Source organism: Ambystoma mexicanum, chromosome 5p (genome assembly GCF_040938575.1).
Source record: "Ambystoma mexicanum isolate Mex_15411 chromosome 5p, UKY_AmexF1_1, whole genome shotgun sequence".
Classification (NCBI taxonomy): Eukaryota; Metazoa; Chordata; class Amphibia; order Caudata; family Ambystomatidae; genus Ambystoma; species Ambystoma mexicanum.
In genome coordinates this window covers 416,637,059-416,658,227 of record NC_090930.1, presented here as the reverse complement: position 1 = coordinate 416,658,227, position 21,169 = coordinate 416,637,059, and the positions used below count along the sequence as shown (strand labels likewise).

General features: G+C 48.5%; 1 protein-coding gene across 11 annotated transcripts in view; it reads right to left on the bottom strand.

Moving 5' to 3' along the window:
- The window catches only part of MAP7D3 (MAP7 domain containing 3), a 1,453,570-nt gene that overhangs the window by 1,340,338 nt on the left and 92,063 nt on the right, over positions 1-21,169 (bottom strand). For 7 of the 11 annotated variants that reach the window (XM_069612804.1, XM_069612806.1, XM_069612808.1 and 4 more), the window contains exon 2: positions 1,244-1,398. The exons of the other annotated variants lie outside the window; for them this stretch is intronic. In XM_069612804.1, the coding sequence (XP_069468905.1) occupies positions 1,244-1,304 (61 nt within the window). In that variant the 5' untranslated portion in view covers positions 1,305-1,398. The remainder of the gene's footprint in view (positions 1-1,243; positions 1,399-21,169) is intronic. 11 annotated transcript variants of the gene reach the window in all.

Sequence of the window (21,169 nt, the reverse complement as noted above, 5' to 3'; positions counted from 1 at the left end):
ATTGTAAAAAGCATCCCAAAAATGTTTTAAACAAAGTGCTCGGGTCCCGTCCCACAGGACGGAGAGATGTCCCATAAGTATGGAGGAAAGGGGACGGGACGTAGGAGTATGAAGTTTAGATTAGAAAAAGGTGCATGTTCTAATTTTAACCCGCCTAAAAAGTATCCCCATCGGCAATGCAAATTATTTGTTTACTCCCTGAAAAAAGAATCGACATACTTCCGGAATCATGCAGAAAAATCTTATCGGAACTGTGCTTGTAACCCCTCTCATGGGAAGAGAAATGACTATGCACAGAATCTCTACTGCAGTGGTTTTGCAGTCCCCTGACCCCCCACCTAAACAAAATGAAAAATAAGAGCCTTGCTGAATAGTTTGGGAGTTCGTGTTCTAAAAAAAAAACATTAAAAAAATGCACATAGCTCTGATGTATAGGTTAATAGCAGCACTGCTAATAATACCTTGCTTGTCCTGCACTAGGCGTCCTTCTGCTGCAATTCGTTTAACAGTGAAACAAGTGGAACAGGATCCTAGCGGCTCAATATCCACTGCATTTTTTTCAGTGGCACTTTCTACAGCATTTTACTGTAGTATGTGTGGGGCGGGTATAGTGGTAGTGAAATAGGTGTTGGGTGTCGGCAAAAGTGGTGAGGGGCGTGGGGCGTGGATAATGGGGCCATTAATCTGCATAATTCATGTCAATTGAGGCTGGAAGTTCAGGGTGATCGGGCTAGAACAGGTCTTTAAGAAATGCGAATATACCAGGAGAGAAAATGGGACGGGTCTACATCACCGCCCCCTCAAAATGTAAGGTTCCTTTTAAAACAAAAAGGTTTTTAGGGATGTTGAAAAAATGGAGCAACATAAGATTAGATCTAGCTAAGTGCTCAGCCGCCACAAGCTGTCTGTTCCTGCATGCCCCCATCAACACACTGCAGAAAACTAATTGCATTAAAATGTGCTGCTCAGCTACCTGTTATGCAGTAGCTCCCAGTACACCCTGCAAGAGGTGCAAAGCTACTGCACAGTGTAGGAATATACAGGAAGGAAGGTTCTGCCAGGTGCCTAGCATCACAACAAAGACACAAGCCGCACTGGTGGTCAGGTTTGAGGCAATCCAAACACAAGCAGCAGGCAAACAGACTTTTTGACCCCCATTTCTTAGAGACCTGTTCTAGCCCGATCACCCTGAAATTCCAGCTGAGAATTAGATGTCTTTGCCCAGCAGTAACAAATGATTTACCTCCTCTCTCTCCATCTGTATTAAACTTGTGCTTAGGTGTTTGCACTTCGTATCCCAGCATCCGTTTGTAGTCTTGTTTAGGCTTGATCTGGGTACTGGATTTTGTTTCCTAGTTCCTAGTTTCCCACGCGGAAGACTTCACACCCAGGTCAAGTCTATGAAAGATGAAGAGAATATTTTGTTTCAAGTCCACGAGAGACTGAAAGAGAAGTGCAGTTATTTGTTCCAAGTCTACGACAAGAAAGAGCGGATCCAAATTCTCCGGACAATTAAGAGAGAAAGTTAATCTTTGTTACCTGCCGGGAACCAAAGTATAATATTCCTGCACAAAACCAATCAGGACTGTGAGCACTATATATGGTGGTGGTGTTTTAAAAACAATTTGACTTAATTGCTATCTTTAGATAACAAGCTCTTAGTTTGGAACATTGCGTCAGGAGATGTTGTGCAGACTCAATTGCCAATATGCATAAACGACATATCGTATCCTCTAGAGGCAATTTGATCCATCGACCAGTATGTTCAAACCTTGGCAACATTTTTTATCGTAGATAAATAATAAATCTTCGTAGTTGAAATGAACACATTTTGGTTAGATAGAAGCAAGGACAATTATGACGAAGGCCTTGCCTGCTATATTCTATACACAATTTCTTCTTTGCCAGCTTATTACTATCAAGTCGCCATTGTGTAGCGTGGAGCCAGTATAAAGTGGCAACACATGCTTGACATTTGTTGTCTGCTGTGTGTGTGACCGATTTCCATCTGCTAATGGGAAATCACCAAGAATTTTTAAAATGTAAGGAGCACCGGCATATGGACTGGACCATAAAAGCCAGATCTGTTCAAGAGTCTCATTTTCAAACAGTGCTATAGGTTTATCACCAACCATATAGAAGACCTCCCAAATGTATAGTTTCTGCTGGGCATCAATAATTGTCATGCCGGCAGCTCTTAGGATACACAGTACCAAACAAAGGTATGCACAGCCGGAAATGGGAACATGCATAAACTGAATAACCGTTTCTCATTTAGGTTTCCTTTTAAGAGCATAATTGAAACAAATGAAACCCTTTTGCATCATACAGCAATATATTGGCACCAAACCTTATTAATCCAATATTATAGGGGGAAGGAACGTATGGTGTGGAATGAATGTCTGCAAAAAAAAATATTCTTTACCAGAAACGGGTGACATCTTCAAAAGTGGACCGTTAAATGAAAAGTGTAAACCTATTTTTGGTTGGCAATTCTACTACAAATTAGAGTGAGTCTTCATTACTTACTTGGGAAAGATGCGGTTTAAAGTATGTCTAGCAGGCATGAGTTGAATCAAGGTTATTCTAAATTTCACATTGGTCTTTTCACAATAAAAACGTGAATCCCTTTGTTTACTTTCAAACAGTTGAAATGTTAACTGGGTACCCCAAAGAACTGGTGGCGGATAGATAAAATACATCCAAAGCTATATCTGGGTTGATAGTGGCCTTTGGCATGCTACAGTCGTAAATGGCCAAAATCCACCTGATATTTTATTGCAAAACTGGTTTCTAGTTACTCGTATAACTACTAGAGTTTTGTGCAACACGGTCTGGAGCAGAGTTTCACCCACAAAAGCTGCTTGATTAGGGCGTAGAAGCTTCCTTTGTTCTCTGCTGGAAAGGCTCGACACGTTCCCAGGAGGACAGGATATGGCGTGTGGTAAGGATGGGACCAGTGTGTCAAAGGGAACTCTGCAGGTTCAATGGGGATTGGGGGGGGGGGTGTTCAGGGGGAGGTAATTACTGGTGCCTCTTTGATGTAACAGACATGGGTGAGAGAAATGTAGGGCAGGCCAGAAGAGATTTTAAAATGGTTTCAACTTCTTGAAATTTATTAGCCCATTCACAATTCCTGAGCCCGCCCCAATTTTTGTAGACAAAACACACTGACCTAACCAGGCAAATACTGTTTTTAAATCAACCAGGAATATAACTTTAAAGATAGCTTGACCAATCCACTGTTGCAAAATGACTTCATAGGGCAGAGAGACACTTGCCTTATTTGAATCATCTTTGGACTTCAGAAGGATTCCACTGGAACCTTATTGGGGTACAGACTTCCCAAAGCCTACAGGCATTGTGGAGAAGCTAAAGATACTCAAGGAAGGAGCTAGACTCTCAGCCACCCCCCCAACCCATATAAGGAGAGCATTTTAAATGATCTGCTGCTAGGAAAGCATTCCAACCCACTGAGACACTGGTACCCAAGAAGTAGTTGTGAGAAACCAGAGGTTCTCACCCGCAAGTCCCTGGGGATCGATCTCTCTCTCGATCTCTCTCTCTCTCTCTCTCTCTCTCTCTCTCTAGGGACGGCCATCAACTTTGTATCCAGACCCTGGGGGTGGACCAGCGCGGGAGGATCACCTGGTTGAGGGGTCTTCGGGTAGTGGGAGTGGGACACCTGATGGTGAGACACAGTATTTCCCCTCTCTGCCCCCATAACACCTTTACTCCATCCTACAAGGTAGGATACCTTGGAACTGTAACTCCCCCCTGCCTGCCTTCCCTACACAAACACTCTCACACAGACATTCTGCTCTGAGAGAAAACAGACTCATGTCCCACTACTATGGTCAGGCCAAGTCAGGCAATTACTGTTAACTTGCACCTGACTTCCATTAATCTTCCCCACACGGATAAAAGGCAGAGCACACTCTGAGCAAGGCAAAGCACACGAAGGAACATCATTTTCCAGACAGCAGCTGAACGAGGGGAGAATGCGACAAACCGAGAAGGGAGCGCAAGGAGGGACATACACTTGACCTTTCTGGCAAGAAACCGCCACTTTCCAGAAACCTTCAGATTAAAAGGCGTAAGGCCAGGAACCCAATCTGAAGAATTCTGCATTGTGCGTCGAGATACCCAGGGCCCTCCTGCATGACTGGCCGAGTTGGGGGGGAGCAGCAGCCGCTGTGGTACCATCCTTGGCGCCAGGATCAAAACAGCACCAGATAAATCAACACAGCCGGTGAGTTGGGGAGACTGATGCAACACCGGTCTTTGTTGAAGTCAAGGTTGCAATAGGCAACACTGTATGAAGAGCACAAGAGCAAAGAATATTAATGCGTGTGATGAAAGACGCGAGTAAAGCTCAATTGCCGATGAATGTTTGAACTTTAATATGAATCAAATAAAGTATGACAAAGTACAGAGTGGTCCGGCACCACAGGTGTGCTCAAGCCAAGGTCTCTGTGTGACGTACCCAGCTAAGAAGTAGCAGAAACAAAAGCAATAAAGTGAAACTTATGGATGAAGTGAATCGAAGTGGTCCTGCAATGGTTTAAGAAAAATCCATTGCACAGTCGAAAGTCTTCGAAGTTTGATAACAAAAAGAAAGCAAAGAAAGTGAGATTGATAAGGTCAGAGACCCGTGGTCCGAACCCGATTGAGGGAGACCAAATTGTGAACTTGTGTTTAAGGGGGTCCGTTCCCAATCGAGGGAGACCCATGGTGAACAATAAAGCTGACAACTTGTGAATGTGAAAATCCTGATAAGAAAGGAGGTTCGTTATACAAGGCACTCTGCAATAAGAGACTTTTATGGGGAAAGAAACTTTGGCGCAGAAGGCCCAGATACCGGTTTTGAACTGCATCCTCATGGCGGAGAAGTCAGAGTGTGTGCAAAGTCTGAGTGTCCCACCTTATCACGTGCTGAAAACATGGAGAAGGGAAGCCAGCTGCTCAACTATCCTGCCATATTGTTTCTTGAACACTTTTGTTTTGCATACATCGTTTTCCCACACTATTTGTATTTAGAAGTAAGGACTGGCAATATGTTTATTAATATAGGCCCTTTTATTTTGACAGAGACTCCACTGGGAATATGTTATTATTTGCTGGTCGTAGCTTGCTCCCATCCTTAGATTTAGGGCTAGATAGGCGTTCAATCAACCCATTGAAGTTCAATGAACACCCTTGAACTGTGTACACTTGTGTCTGTCTTCACCATTTGATACCATGCCTTCCTCATGTAGTACACTTACAAGTGTTCTCTGGCAACCCTTCTGGCTGGGAAGGGAAGACGACTGCTTGTCTTTCCTCAGATACCCAGGGAATGGTCTTGCATCACACCAAGGAAGAGATACAGGTATGTAACAATGTTGCTGTCCCCATGGACTATTTCTATGGAGCACAGTAGCAATTAAGACCCCAGCTTCATAGCCAAAGTGCACCTTTCAAACATACATCTACATATACTTTGCATTTCATTTAAGGGGTGAGTTGTTGGGTATTAGTTTTCCTGTCGCTTTAGTTTTACTGGACGTACTATTGTTGTTTCGTCTACTTCCTGACTGACACACAGCCCTTTTGAAAAGCATAGTCTGGCCTCAGTCCATCCTATCTTAAAAGAGGCAAAGACTGTGTATCATTCATGTTGTGCCTGTTTCCCCTTTATGACTGAGATCACTGCAGGTTTATTAGTGTAAGAGTTTAGAAACCAATAATCATCCCTGTACTCCTGCACAGCAGTAGCACTTTTGTTACAGGGTTTGCACTTTGATTAGTTGGTTGTTAGTGTGGTAGAAAAAGTAATTTGATATGGCGAGCCAGACCAATATACAAGCCGCATCATCAAGGAGCTACCAAGAATGCTGTTAATTAGCGGTGCCATGTACGACAAAGTGAGGTCACTACTCTAGTCATATGCATGTTTGACGTTGTGCTAAGTCTGTACAGAACGGGGTGGAGTGCAATATCAATCTGTTCTGGAGTTTTTAAACACGGGAGTGCAAAGCGTCCCATTAAAGAAGGGTGACAGTATGTTCCTTTTGGAGAGGTAAATCATGTTTACATGCTTCACAATGTCAAGCTACTAGCCAAGGATAAAAGTCACTCACTCAATGCACGTCCAAAGTACACAGCTCACTCTCTTACTCAGCAGGAGTCCAATATCAACTGTCATTTTGTTTATGGCAAGGGAAAGTTTTGTAGCCCCAATGCTTCTATAAAGTGTGACGAGTAAGAAAAGGTACATATATTTGAATATGGTGGTTTGATTAGTTACTGTGGGCGACGTCTATGTAGATGACCTTTCCTCATGGACCGAGTGTTGATGATGTGTTCTTGTAAAAGCCATGTGCATCACGTCCAGGGTTAAGTGGTCCCCGACCAGATGGAACATGTAATAAATTAGGATTGTTGTAGGTGAATATGTAACCATATGATGATGTTACAATAAACTATGGAAAGAGCGCAAAACGGGATTTTACTGTAAATAGGAGCTAATGCAAATGTGTGTTGAAGGGCCTGGTGGTTAAGTGAATGTATCCAATGAGAGCATGTGAACTTTGGGGAATTATCTTTTCTTGTAGTGGGTTAGCCAATCACATTTGGGGGGATGACTTTGTAACAAAATATGTGTGTGTTTTAAATGTTGCAACAATGAATAAAAAGTGTAACTTGTGTAGTTAGAGAAGAATTGGGTTTCTCCCGGCTGTCTGAATACAGTAAACTTGCTTTAACTGACAAAAGTGCTATCAATTCTTAAGAGGTGGGCCTATTTTGGTAAGAATACGGGTGGACCACCCCTACATTCGTGACCCCAACATGATCTCCGGGCTCTCCTGACTTTCCAAGATGCTGGGCGTTTCCGGTGCGCCCAAATCGGCCACAACACTTCTCTGTGGGGACCAGTCTTTCATGCATGGTAAAAGAAGAGGTGCACAGATGCCATAAGGCATGTCTGCTCCCTAAAGCGTGGTGACACTGCCCAGCTGTGCTGGGTGAGTTGAAGGAGCATTGAATCGGAGAACATTTTACGTGAGTGTATGTTAGCAGGTAAATCAAGAGGGCTATGGGGGAAAAAGAGGGTTTTCGTTGATTTGCAATTTTTTGGCAGGGTAATTAGACATGTAAGTGTGGAGTCAGAGTGTATGAGTGTATGAACTGTTAAAAGTCCTTTTTAATATATCATTTCACTCGTTCTCAAAAGTGTGCTTGAGAAAATACTCCCCCACACTAAAGTGAGATTCAAAAAAGGCAGAGGCATTCGTAGAGAAGGACTTAGCATAATGTATTCAGTGCATAGTAAATAAACCATAAAAGATTGGATGGTAGTAACATGCACAATCGGAGCAGACCAGGTAGATGAGAAACACTCACCAAAACGGGTGAAAAACGTCATGCGTTCAGTCCATTACAAGGACTTCATCAGGGTGTAGTAACAGTTGTACATTGCTGCTTCTTTGAATATAAACACACCATTTTCCACTCCCCTCATCCCCAAATCATGCGACTACCCTAGCGTTCTACAGAAGGAAACCGCCATCTTGGAGCGGAGAACGCTAGTTCCTATGTGGATCCAACATAAGCCGCTAAGTAGTCTAGGCGACAGCGATAATAGAATTTAGTATGATGTGGTGCGAGGGGTGTGACAAATGGGTAAACGTGGAGTACTTGATAAATAATGGAAGCCATCAGGAGGAGATCGGAAGGTAAATCATCACAGAGGCGAGTAAGGAGTGGGACTAGTGGGCCCCGAGAGAGCTGGCATGGCAAAACAGGCGACAAAGCAGAAAGGGCCCATGTCGGGGGACATAAAGGCGCTCATGCAGGTGTCTGAGGCTCAGAACCACCTGCAGCAGCTGACTGTGGCTCTGGTACCCTCACCTCCCCCTCCTCAACCAGATGCAGATGACCCACCAACAAGCAGATCACACTTAACGGCCATGCTGCAGGAACTTAAGAAAGACATTAAAGACACTGCTGCTAACCTCACTAAAGCAATTGCGGACCTTAATAAAAATGTACTTGCTGTGGAGAGGAGGGCGGATGAAGTGGAAACCGCAATAAATGAGCAGGGGCACGAACAGGACAAGTACACGCAGCGTGTGATCTCCTTAGAACAGCAGATGGAGCAGGTCTTTACCAAGCAGGAAGACACCGGAAATAGATCCCGGCAGAACATACGCATTTGTGGAATCCCCAAATCAATACCAGATACAGACCTAAAGGACTGTATAGTGGCACTGTTGCAGCATTTGTTGGATTCCTCTGCTGAGATTGTTCTGGATTGAACCCACAAAGTGTGTACTCTTCATACCAACTGAGCAAGAATTTGACTCCTGATGTCCTTACTAGAGTCCATCTGCATCAGGTGAAGGAGGAAGTCATGCGTGCAGCGCGAAAGAGGGAGCTGGTGCGGTTTTAGGACACCTCGCTACACTATCAAGATCTGGTGCAGGGGACATTGCTGAAGAAAAGACGGTCACTTGCTGGCTCAAGTCTAAGGACATACGATATCAGTGTATGTTCCCATGTGGCCTACGTTTTGAGTGGAAAGGTCAGCTATACACCATCTCCAAGAAAGAGGAGGCTACCGTTCTGGTGGAGGGGGATGGAGAGCCTACTCCCAAGGACCTGGAGGGGAATTTGGATAGCACGTCTGCAAACCCGCTCCCTAAGAGGGAAAAATGGAAGGTGGGGTGTCTGCACCCGAAAGGATTGAGTGGGGGGTAGGGAGGCCAAAATGCAGCCGCCACCTGACCAGGGTTGAACAAGGTCGAACAGCGCATTCATGTCCCATAGTACCCAGGTGGTGAAGTAAAGCCTGGGTTGGATAATGTTCATCATTTTGAAATATGACAGTTGGGGGGGGGCTGGGGGAAGGGGGAGTTCTGTCTGTTTACAGTTTACCACATAGTGGTGGTACACATGGGTCTTGGTTGCATTTATGGCGGGAGGCCTCTTTCGGGTTGTCGGGGACATGAAGGACTGCAACTGGACGATGGCGGCTGAGATATAAATGGTTCAGGGCCTAAATTCACTGATCAATCCTGAGGCGCTTTATGCAATTGCGTGCCTCTGTGGTATGGTTTCAAGAGACATTTTCTCCCTAATAACGAGGCCCGTTTGAGAACCAAGGAATTCCCCAAACTATACTTTGCATCTAGTGGCACCAAAAGGAGGGGGGTGGTAATCCTGATTGCAAAGGACAGTCTTCAGCTGGCGATTCCAGTATAAAGATCTGGGGGGTCGTTACCTGGTTGTGGGGGCGATTAATGGGTCAGCTGGTCACCCTGGTGGCGGTTTATGCACCTAATGAGAAGCAGGATCCGTTTAACAGATCTGTTGGGCAAGTTAACAGGGTGGTGTGTGGGCAAGGTGTGGGGGGGGCTTTTAATTGTGTAATGCATGCCTCTTTGGGCAAAACTCAACCGCCCACCCACAATGATGATAGGAATAGGCAGTCAATGGCATGCTTCCTCAGGGAGCTGGACCTCATTGAAGCATGGCGTTTCTTTCATCCCCCAAGCCCGGGCATAAACGCAGTATTCCGCTGCGCATAGAGGTTTCTTACGAATCAACATGGTTTTAGTATCGATGCCTTTATACTGCAAGTAACCGATTTGGAGACTGTGGTGAGATACCCGACGGACAATGCTCTGGTCATCCTTACGGCAGAATCCTTGGCACCTCTCTCGTAGACCCTGGAGGCTGAATGACATGCTACTAAGGGACCTCTCCCTAAGATCCCATATGGAAACAGTTATGAGAAACAGTTTTCGGGAAAACGATAATGGGGAGGTTGACTAGTGTACGGTCTGCGATGCTGACATGGCAGTTATAAGGGGGGAGTTTATCGTTCAAAATCTTCACCGAACCAAGAAAGCCAAAACAAATCCCTTTTATTTCTCAAACAGAAATTCTATATTAAAGCCAATAAAATGGATCGACTCCTGGCATCTAAGCTTTGCCAAAGGGCGGCATCCAGGGTTATATGACAGATTAAACTGCCTTCGGGGGAGGTGATCTCCGAAATAGACTGCATCCTTAAAGATTTCAATCATTTTACACTGACAAATCTGATACCCCGGATTCCCATCTCCAAATAGCATGCTCACTTCAGCAGATAGTCAGATCCTTGAAGAACCCATTACGCAGATCACCTGGTCATATGGATACCCGGTCAGGTTTTACAAGACATACTGCACCATTTTGACCACTATCTTAACTAAATTATGTAATTTTTTTATGCACTCAGAACAGATTTCCCCTACCATCGAAGAGTCAAAAATAATTCTATTCCCTAAGCCGGGCAAAGATCCAACTGTCGATCCTATCGCCCAAATTGCATTAATCAATATAGATGACAAAATATTCACCAAAGTGCTGGCCAATAGGATAGCTGATCTTTTAACCATTTTAGTACACACGGACTAGACCGGCTTTATTAAGTGTAGGCATACGCATGTTAACATATGCAGAGTGTGCCATATTCTGAAGAAAGTTGAGAAGAAACAGATTTCAGCAGTCCTCGTCTCTATAAATGCGGAAAAGGCATTTGACCGATTGGAATGGTCATTTCTTTTTCGGACACTAGATAAGATGGGATACGGCCCAAACTACATTGGGTGGGTAAAGGCGAACTATAAGAATCCCACTGCGAGACTCTTAGTAAACGGCCAACTATCCTCACTTATCCCTCTTCAGCGTGCTACCAGGCAAGGGTGCCCCCTCTCACCTATGCTGTACACAATACATTGGGAACCCCTACTGGCTACAATTAGGCAAACAGAGGAGATATAAGGCGTTCTGTTTCGGAGGCGCCAATCATAAAATAATGGCATATGCAGACGACATGCTGCTTATGGCAACAGAACCGTCAAGTATGCTACAAGAGGCCGCTCAAGCTGTTCAGAAATGTTGTGGGGTGGCGGGATTGAAAATAAATGCGAACAAATCTGAAATTTTAAATCCATCACTTTCGCCCTTGAAAATGCAAGATTTCAAAGCACAGACCCAACTTGGGTGGGCGAAAGAGAGAATCAATCTATTGGGAGTAAGAATTACCCTAACACTTCGAGGCTTATATGCTAACTACCCTACCCTACTGAAAGAAACTGCATTTTAACTAAAAAATGGGATCCACTAATGATTTCTTGGCTCGGCAGAATCAACTATGAAAATGGCGACTCTTCCTAAGGCACTCTACCTTTCAAAGTCCCTCTATCGTTCTTCCATTAAATACACAGGGCTATTACGACTATCATGTGGCATAATAAAACCCAGCAGATAGCTTTAACTATGTTAATGCTTCCAAGAGCTAAAGGAGGGATGGGCCTTCCCAATTTTCTAACATACTATCGTGCAGCTCAACTAAGGGTGATACGGGAATGGTTTACAGGTGCACCCGAGAAAAGATGGGTACAAATGGAACAAGCGCTGGGGGGACCCAGACTTGGGGATGTACTGTGGCTACCAAAGCAAGATCGTCCAGCCAATATACATGCAAGCGAAATTATGAATGTAGTGGAAGATGCATGGGATGCAGAAGATCAAAAAGTATTGTTTCACAACGTTCCCCTCACCTTTTACACCTATGTTTCTTAACCCCTAGTTCACTCCTGGCCTAGAACCAAACGCATTCAAGCAATTGTAAACGGGCGAATGTGAAAAGCTGAGAGACATGTTCTCAGGGGCAGCGCTTAAATCATTTACACAATGCAAACAGGAGCTGGGGTTACATGAAAATTACAAGTTCCAATACTTCCAGGTGAGACACTGGATTCTAGCCTCTCCGTTTAAGGTAGCCGCGGTGAGGGAGTTGAACACCCTTTGAGAATTTTGTGTCATCCAATCGAGGGATTAAGCTATTGTCTCGAATCTATATAAAATAATGGAGAAAGGGACTCCAAATGTGACGATTGGCTACAAAAACAGCTGGCAGATAACATTGGGGGAGGAGGTAATGGATCAGGAATGGGAAGCTCTATGGAAAACAATACCCAAACTCTCCAGATCGTTTGAAATCATAGAGTTTTGGTATAAACGTATGGTGCAGTAGCACTACACTCCAGCCCATTAAAATCAGATGAAGCCAGTTATATCAAACAAATGTTGCAGGGAATGCGGCACAGTGGGGAATTGGAAACATGTATGGCTGAAATGTCCGGAATTTACATTGTATTGAGGTGAAGTGAACAAACATGTATGAAATGTTCTCTATTCAAATACCCCGCTCTATACGATCTTGTTTGATGATTACAATAGAGGATGTTCTCCGATGACGTTCGAAAATCAGTTTAGAAAGCCTATGCAATACTGCAACTATACACATTAATAGTGATGGACCAGAACTGGAAGAAAAAGAGATCCACCCCACATTTCTGAATGTTTTCCAAAGTGTGGAACTTTTTGTCGTTAGATTGGAAGACATACTCCCGGCAGGGGGATCATTCTGCATTCACTGAAGACTGAAAAGAGAAGTTAACATTTTTACACAGACTAATGTTCATTATTGCCCTCAAAAACTATGCATAATGAATATATAAGGTTGTGGCACATTCAATAAAACTGAGATGGTTCAGCTGCTTAGCAGGTGGGGGTGGGTGGTCAGGGAATCGAATGGGTGTTGGGAGGGGTGGGAACAGTTTGCTATTGTATTCTTGAAATGGCGAAAAAAAATGATATTTTTGTTGATATATTTGTTAGATATTTATAATCTTTTAGTTATTGTTCATTAATTTATCGATGAATTTGTAAGTTATTAATATTGAGATTTTGAGAATTGTTACCTGTTGCTGATTGTGTTGCATATTCTTTGGAAAAGTATAAATAAAGTTAAAAAAAATAAATAAAATGGACGATTTCCCCCTGATCTCAGAATGGGATGCTACAGAATATCTGGGGGTAAATTGACTCAGACCTATGAGGGTCTGTATGCGGCTAACATTCCGGGACTCTGGAAAGCTTTGCTGGATGATCTTAAGAGGTGGGACATGCAAGAACTCCTGTTTTGCCCGCATAACAGCCATTCAGATTACCCTACTCCTGCGGTTCTTGTATACAGAGAGGTCTCTTCCGATCCGGATCTCAGTCCAAATGATCAAACACAAATGGAGGGAAATCCTGCGTTTCATATGGGGTTGGGGTTGGGGGGGGGTGAGCCCAGAGTACCTAGAAGGTTTTTTTTTGGCCCCCGGGTTTGGTGGGCTTGAGGGTTCATGAGATTGCCTGCTACTTCCTGGCAGTGCACTTGGCCCTTAGATTACAATGGTCCTCAGCAGAGTTCCAAACGGGTTGGAGCACTTTGGAACAAGGAGCTACAAATATACCACTGGGGTTACTGGGGTTCTTGGGGCAGACCGCGAGGGGTCCAGGGGGCCAACTGCTTGAAACTACGAAGTGTTCCCTCACTTATTGGGATAAAGCCAGGCAGGTCAAGAAGCTTAATCTAGGATTGGGTCCTTTTACACCGATGGGGTATAACGTGGATTTCGCACCAGGCAGATCTAACTTCTGGGTCAACTGGGCAGGGCAAGCAACCTTAACTTTAAGGGACTTTTTTCCAGGCAGGGGCTCCATTGCAGTTTGAGGACTGTAAAGTGAAATTTCTGGTAACGGAACGGGATTGATTCCACTACGTTCAGATTAGACACTGTTTGTTTGTTTATTCATTTATATTGCGCACCAGACCCAGAGGTATCAGGGCACACAAGTTACAAGGAAATTCTGGATCACGAATAAGCAGGCAGCAACCAGGGAGCCCATAGGCTTAGAACTAACAATGAGGGAGGGGTTGCAGAAACATGGAGCAGCAAGATGGTACCCCCTTTTGGATGGGTCTACGCCGTGGGACATCTTGCCATACATGTCCAAGTGGGAGCAAGACCTGGGGGTCACCATAACATTGGAGGAATGGGGCCAGATTTGGCACCGAGCTAACAAGAGTTCCAAATTTAAGGCCATCAAAGAATCGGCATAGAAGATATGCTTCCGGTGGTCTATGACCCCACTTAGATTACATGCTATTAACCCTGAAATCTCTCCCCTGTGTTGGCAAAATCGTGGACAGATGGGGAACCTGGGCCATATGTGGTAGGCTTTCCCAAAGGCACAAATTTATTGGAAAGAAATGGTGAGCCACATCAAAGACATATTGGGGATTCAACTATCTCATAGCCCGAGGGTGAAGATACTGGCGGAGGTGGCGAAGGACTTAAAAGATGTAAGTGGGGCTTGCGCCTTCCTAATTACTCATTTGCGGGCAGCAGCAAGGATCACGCTAGCACATGGTTGGAAAACAGTGTTGGGCCCAATTGGAGCCATGTGGTGGTTATGAATGTGGGGCATGATGGCGATGGAGAAGATGTGTACATTAGCCAAGGGTGCATATCAAAAATTCCTTGCAGTATGCCTCCCATTTCACGAACATGTTTCGGCCAGAGCACAAAACTATTTTAAGCCTGCTTTGTTGAGGAATGTTTTGGACCTTTGAACGGATGGAGGAATGGCACTGATAGGAGGTTAAGCCCACGAAAGAAAGCCTGATATTACATGGGGGATACCCTGTTTCGCCACCATTGGTTTGGTACAAGATCGGGAGGGTTGGGAGAAGAGGGTTACTGGGTTGATGACAGATACCCCAAGAAGAAATGCAGTACTTGAAGCAGGCATATCCCTTTAGATGGAAAACTAAAAAGATTAAATACCTGGGTGTAGATCTTACACAGTCCCACAATACTCTTTCGCCATAATATCCCAGGTTTTCTCCAATATATATTCCGACCTGGAAGAACACAGATTTCATGGTTTGGCAGATGTATAGCTGTCAAGATGAACTTGCTCCCATGATTGCTATACGTCTTCCAGGCTCTTCCAATCCACGTCCCCTCACGCACCCTTAAATTACTATAAACTCAAATCGGGAATTTCATTTGGCTGAGGAAATCTCCTAGAATAGCCAGGAAAACCCTGACCCGTTCAAAGCAACAAGGAGGGATGGAGATGCCACACATTTATAGTTCCATGCTGGCAGCACGGATCTCAACAATTCTCGATTTTGCAGATACACAATTGTGCAGAAAGTGGACGGACTGAGCAGGCGAGCGCAGAGATTCTGCTGGCTTCCCTCCCATGGTTATTGCCCAATAGCTGACCACAGTGACACGCTATTACCCTCCACCCTGATAAGCTTATTCTATTGGGACAACATGGTACACAAACATAAGCTCACCAAAAACCATCCCCCCCACCTCTAATCACTCACGACAATCTTTAATCAAATCGAATTTCACACCGGGGTTGGGAATCAACAGTTTTGTTAATCGGAAGGCGGGCGGCCTAAGAGAATTGAGCCAATTAGATGAGGATGGAATCGCCCTTACAGTTGAGAATTGTAAAGCAACATTCACATTGCAAGAGTACGAAAGATTCTAGTGCATACAGTTAAACTGATCGTCTCACGCAAAGTTTAAAAATGGGGCAACAGGCACCTGACCCCCTTTGAAAAGCTGGTCTCATTTACCTTTTCCTGCCACAAAATGTCCAACATATTAAAAATATTGATAAGAGGTGAAATCAGATGAGAAGTTGAGCTACATGAGAAAATGGGAGAATGAGTTGGGGAAGGAACAAGTTACTTACCTGTAACTGTTGTTCTCCAGCATGGGTCTGGCATGGATTCACATGCTCATGAATATTCCCCGTCGTCAGGCTGGGAATCCTCGGTAAAGAAAAAACCAGTATCAGTTTCGTTTCTGATCTGTCTTTCGTAGTAATAACCAATCACTGGTCTCTGCGTCATACTGACCACAGCCAATGACTGCCCTCTACCTAAGCACCGCCTCTGGCAGCCATCTTCAGATTTGGAAGCACGTGAAGTGGCAGTATGACCAAGTGAAGAGCCGCAGAGGGGTAGGCGGGAGGGTTCGCATGTGAATCCATGCCAGACCCATGCTGGAGAACAACAGTTACAGGTAAGTAACTTGTTCCTTCTCCAGCATGGGGTCTGGCATGGATTCACATGCTCATGAATAAAGAATACATAGCAGTACACACATGCACAACCACGGGAGGTGGCAAAGGCTCAACATTAAGCATTACATCAAACTCAACATTAAGCATCTTACCTCCTCACCAGGCTCACCTCAGGCGAACAGGTTGCGCAGCACTGCTTGGCCGACCCTGGACTCCTCCCTGGAATCCCGTTCGACGCAGTAGAACTTCGTGAAGGTGTGCGTCGACCTCCACGTAGCAGCCCTGCATATGTCCAGCAGGGGCACACCAGAAAGGAACGCCGTGGTAGCTGCGATCGCTCTGGTGGAATGGGCTCTCGGACGGCCGGGCAGCGGTCGGTTTGCCAACCGATGACAGTACATGATACAGCCGGAGAGCCATCTGGAAATGGAAGCCTTCGAGAGAGCCTTCCCCTGATTGACAGGTCCAAAGTTCACAAAGAGTTGTGACGTCTTCCGAAAACACTTTGTGCGGTCCACGTAGAACTTCAGCGCTCTAGCCACATCCAGCGAGTGCAAAGTCCTCTCAGCCGGCGACGAAGGCGACGGGAAGAACACAGGCAACACCAAGGGTTCGTTGAGATGGAAGTCCGACGGTACCTTGGGCATGAAGGAGGGGTGCGTCCTGAGCACTACCCTCGTGTCGTGAAAAGTCAAGTACGGGGCCTTGCAGGAAAGGGCCTGGATCTCTCCCACCCGTCGTGCGGAGGTGATGGCCACAAGAAACGCTGTTTTCCACGACAGAAACTTCAATGGGGCCGAGTGCAGAGGCTCGAACGGAGGTCCCATGAGCTTGGTCAGCACCACGTTGAGCTCCCACGCCGGGGCCGGAACCTTCACCGGCGGGAACGATCTGAACAGTCCCTTCATGAACTCTTTCACCAGACGATGAGACCACAAGGACGTCCGTCCCGTGGTTCTGGTGTATCGGGAGATCGCAGCAAGATGAATCTTGATGGACGCGTGTGCCAGTCCAGCTTTGGCCAGCGTCAGCAGGTACGGCAGAACTTGGGGAGCCGTAATCCGTAGAGGGTTAATCTTCTGTGCGTGGCACCAGACAGAGAACCTCTTCCATTTGTGTCCGTAGCATTTAAGAGTCGAGGACACCCTGGCCTTTGCAAGAACCTCTCTGCAGTCGGCCGGTATGTCGTATCCTCCAAACTCTAGCGCTGCAGGAGCCAGGCCTGCAAGTTCAGCGATTTCGGGTCGTGGTGGAGGATGGCGCCTCCTTCCCTGGAGAGCAGATCCGCGTCCACCGGCAGCTTGATTGGCGGGGACGCTGACAAGTCCAGAAGGTCCGGGAACCATATCTGCCTCGGCCACGCAGGTGCGACGAGGATCATCCTGCACCGTGACCTCTTGAGCTGGTTGACGAGCCGGATTAGCAGTGGCAAAGGAGGGAACACGTAGAGGAACAGGCCCTCCCAGGGGAACGAGAAAGCATCGCCCATGCTCCTCGCCTGGGGGAACCTGCTGGCGAACCTCCGGCACTTGGAGTTCGTCGCCGTCGCGAACAGGTCGATCTGGGGTGTGCCCCACCGTCGGAAGAGGCGATCCACCAGATCCTGCCGTAGTTCCCACTCGTGGCACGAGCGCAGCTCCCTGCTGAGTGAGTCGGCGATGGTGTTTTTTATCCCTGCCAGATGAAACGGCACCAGAAACATCCCTTGGGCGACTGCCCAATGCCACAGGTCCTGCGCCTCCTTGGACAGTGCTGGGGACCTGGTTCCGCCCTGTTTTCTGATGTAAAACATGGTGGTGGTGTTGTCGGTGAAGATCCTCACCACCTTGCCCTTGAGGGACGGAAGGAAGGACCTGAGGGCCCAAAACACTGCACGGAGCTCCAGGACGTTGATATGTAAGGATTTCTCCGTCGGGAGCCAAAGGCCCCTTGCGTGCAGATTTTCGGTGTGCGCTCCCCACCCTTCCAGGGAGGCATCCGTGGTCACTGTCTCCTGGTGGGCTGGGGTCTGGAAGGCCATGCCCGCCGTCAGATGCGCGCAGGTGCCCCACCACCGGATCGCTCGTCGGAAACTCTCGTCGAGTGTGATCCTTTCCTCGAAGTTTCCCGTCGTTTGGATCCAGCGCGCGTCCAGGAACTCCTGCAACGGGCGCATCCGGAGCCTGCACATGGGAATGAGGTAGATGCAGGAAGACATCATTCCGAGGAGGGACTTGATGGACCTCACCTTGGCCGCGTCGGCCACCAACATAAGCTGCACCTTGCCCAGGATGGTCCTGGTACTCTCCTCCAACGGGGAGGCCCGAAGGGACACTGTGTTGAGCCTCGCCCCCAGAAACAGAGTGTCTTGCGCGGGTACCAGGTGGGATTTGGCGTAGTTCACGGAGAATCCCAGGTCCGTGAGAAGTTGGACGGTCCTTGCCGTGTGGACCACGGCGAGCTCCCTTGTCTTGGCTCGGATGAGCCAGTCGTCCAGGTAGGGGTAGACGTGGATCCCTTCGCGGCGCAGCTGAGCCGCCACCGGTGCGAGGCACTTGGTGAACACCCTGGGTGCCGACCGTAGACCGAAGGGGAGGGCTTTGAACTGGTAATGCCGCCCTTGGACCACAAACCTGAGGAATTTTAGGTGCCCCTTCAAGATGGGAATATGGAAGTAGGCATCCTCCAAATCCAACGACGACAGGAAGTCTCCTTCCTCCAGCTGACCCAGGACGTGCTGGAGGGTGACCATCCGGAACTTTTGCGCCTTGATGAACTTGTTCAGACGTCGCAGGTCCAGGATGGGGCGCCATCCCCCCGTCTTCTTCTTCACGAGGAAGTATCTCGAGTAGACTCCGGAGCCCCGCAGCCTCTTTGGGACGAGTTCGATGGCGCCCTTCTTGAGCATCGCCTTCACCTCCAGGAGGACTTGAGGGACGTGAAGTTCTTTCCTGGCCACGGGGGGGACGCGCGGACACTTTCCTTGAAACCCGAGCGCGTGGCCCCGGGCCAAGGCGTCCAGCACCCAACGGTCGGTGGAGATGGACTCCCACACGCTGACGAAGCTCGCCAGCCGGCCTCCCACCGGGGTGCTTCGGTGGGGGCCCGACCCCCCGGCCGGTTCAATCCTGCTTCGACGAGGCTTTAGCGCCTTGTCCTTGGCGACGACGGCGGGGTCCGCCAGGCTTGCCTCGTCCTCTGTAGGACTCCTGAGATGACGAGCGGGCCACTTGACGGTAGGAGGAGAAACCGCCGCCGGAACCTTTGGAGGCTCCCTTGCCTCCGCTGCTCCGAAAGGGCGTCCGTCGTTGTTGCAGAACTCCAAGGGCTCGGGCCGTCTCGGTGTCCGCTTTAATGGCCTGAAGGGAATCGTCCACCGTTTTCCCAAACAGGTTGTTCCCATCGAAGGGCATGTCCAGGACTCTGGTCTGAACGTCTTGACGGAAGTCCGTAGCCTTGAGCCATCCACGCCGCCTAAGGCAAACGCCGTTGCCTAACTGGCGGAACCCAGTGTCGGCGATGTCCGTCGCAACGGTAATGGCGTGGTCCGAAGCCACCTCACCTTCCTGCAGGATCTCCAGGGCCTCCGCCCTCTTGTCGTCCGGCAAGAAGTCCAGCAGGGGAGCCAGTTTGTACCAGAGCTCCCTGTCGTATCGGGCCACGATAGCCAAGGCGTTGGCAGCTTTAATCGTCGTCGCTGCAGACGAGATGACTCTGCGTCCCATAGCGTCCAATTTCTTTCCCTCGCCGTCCGGTGGGGAAGTCGAAGTGGAGGCCGCACCCCCCCCCCCCCGCTTTTTTCCTGGCCGCCGCGGAGACGACGGAGTCCGGGGTAGGCTGCGCCCGGAGGCACAGGGGGGCCGTGTCCGGGACCCGGTACTTTTTCTCGTACCGGTCTCTTCTAGCAGGCGTCGTGGACGGGTTCTTGAGGAGGGTGAGGCCCTCATCCCAAATGTCGTCCAATAGAGGCACCGCGAGGACCGTCTTCCTCTTGGCCTCGCGCCGCTGATAAAGGAAACCTTCCTTCTTCTTCTCCTCAGGGCAGAGTTGGAAAAGCTTGGATGCCCTGGCGATCATTGAGTGGAACGATCCAATCTCGTCGGGCGGAGAAGCCCTGGTGGGAGGCGACGACGGTACATCCTCGTCGTATACCTCGTCGTCCGTACCCGTCGCTGCCGTGTCAGTCCCCGTATCCTCCCCTCGGGTGGACGGGGAGGAGGGCTGGAAGGGGCGCGACGGCTGAAAAGGAGGTGGAGGGTGGATCCTTCTTTTCTTGGTAGGGGGAACACCAGAAGGTCCCGGTTCTGGGTCCCCCGACGGGAGAGGTTCCGTCGGCAACGGTAGTCTCGTCCTTATCTCAGAGCATAAGGACTGTATAGCCAACAAAATGGCCGCCGAGTTGTCTCGCGGCGCTGGCAGAGGGGAATCCGACGGGCGATCAGGGGCCCCGTCGGTACCCTCGGCGATGTCGTCGTCACCTGCGTCGGGATCCATCCCGACGGGCCGGTCTTCTTCCAAGCCGAAGCCGTGGCTTAAGACCTCGACCAGCTCCTCCTCCGAGGTTGAGGCCGAATCTACGACGACGCCCTGCGCCCCCTTTTTCTTCCCCGCCGGGGGATTTCACGGGGGTCCTATCGATGGGCACAAAAGAGGACTCCCTCCGAGGTGGCAGGGAGACTCTGAGCCCCGAGGTCGCCACCACTGGTGTAGCCTCCACAGGCTGAGCCAGGGCCGCCGCGACAGTTTCGATAGAGGGCTTGGCCGGATGGATTAAGGCCTTCACCACCTTAGGTGCGCTCACCGCCTTATCCTTGAGGGGGGGGACACTGCCTCGCTCCCCCTCCGCCTTCGAGCTCGACCGGGGCCTCTCCAGGAGCTTCGCCGGGTGCTCCGCCTTCCTCTTACCCGACCCAGAGCGTTGGCTCGTGGTTGATGGTGCCGGGGAGGGTGCGCCCTACCTGGCGCCCGTAGAGCCCGACCGTTCGGCGCTCCCGGTGCCAGCGGACTCGCGGTGCTTGGCCTTATGTTGGACCCCCGTCGCCGGGGCGTCCTCAAAGGTCTTAGAAGACCGCTCGGATTTCTTCCTCTTCTCGCCGGACGGGCTCTTCCCTTCTAGCCAGTTGGCGAGACGTTGATGGCGGTCCTTCATGGTCCGCTCCGACATGTTGCCGCAAAACGCACAGTTCTTCTCCACGTGCGTCTTGTC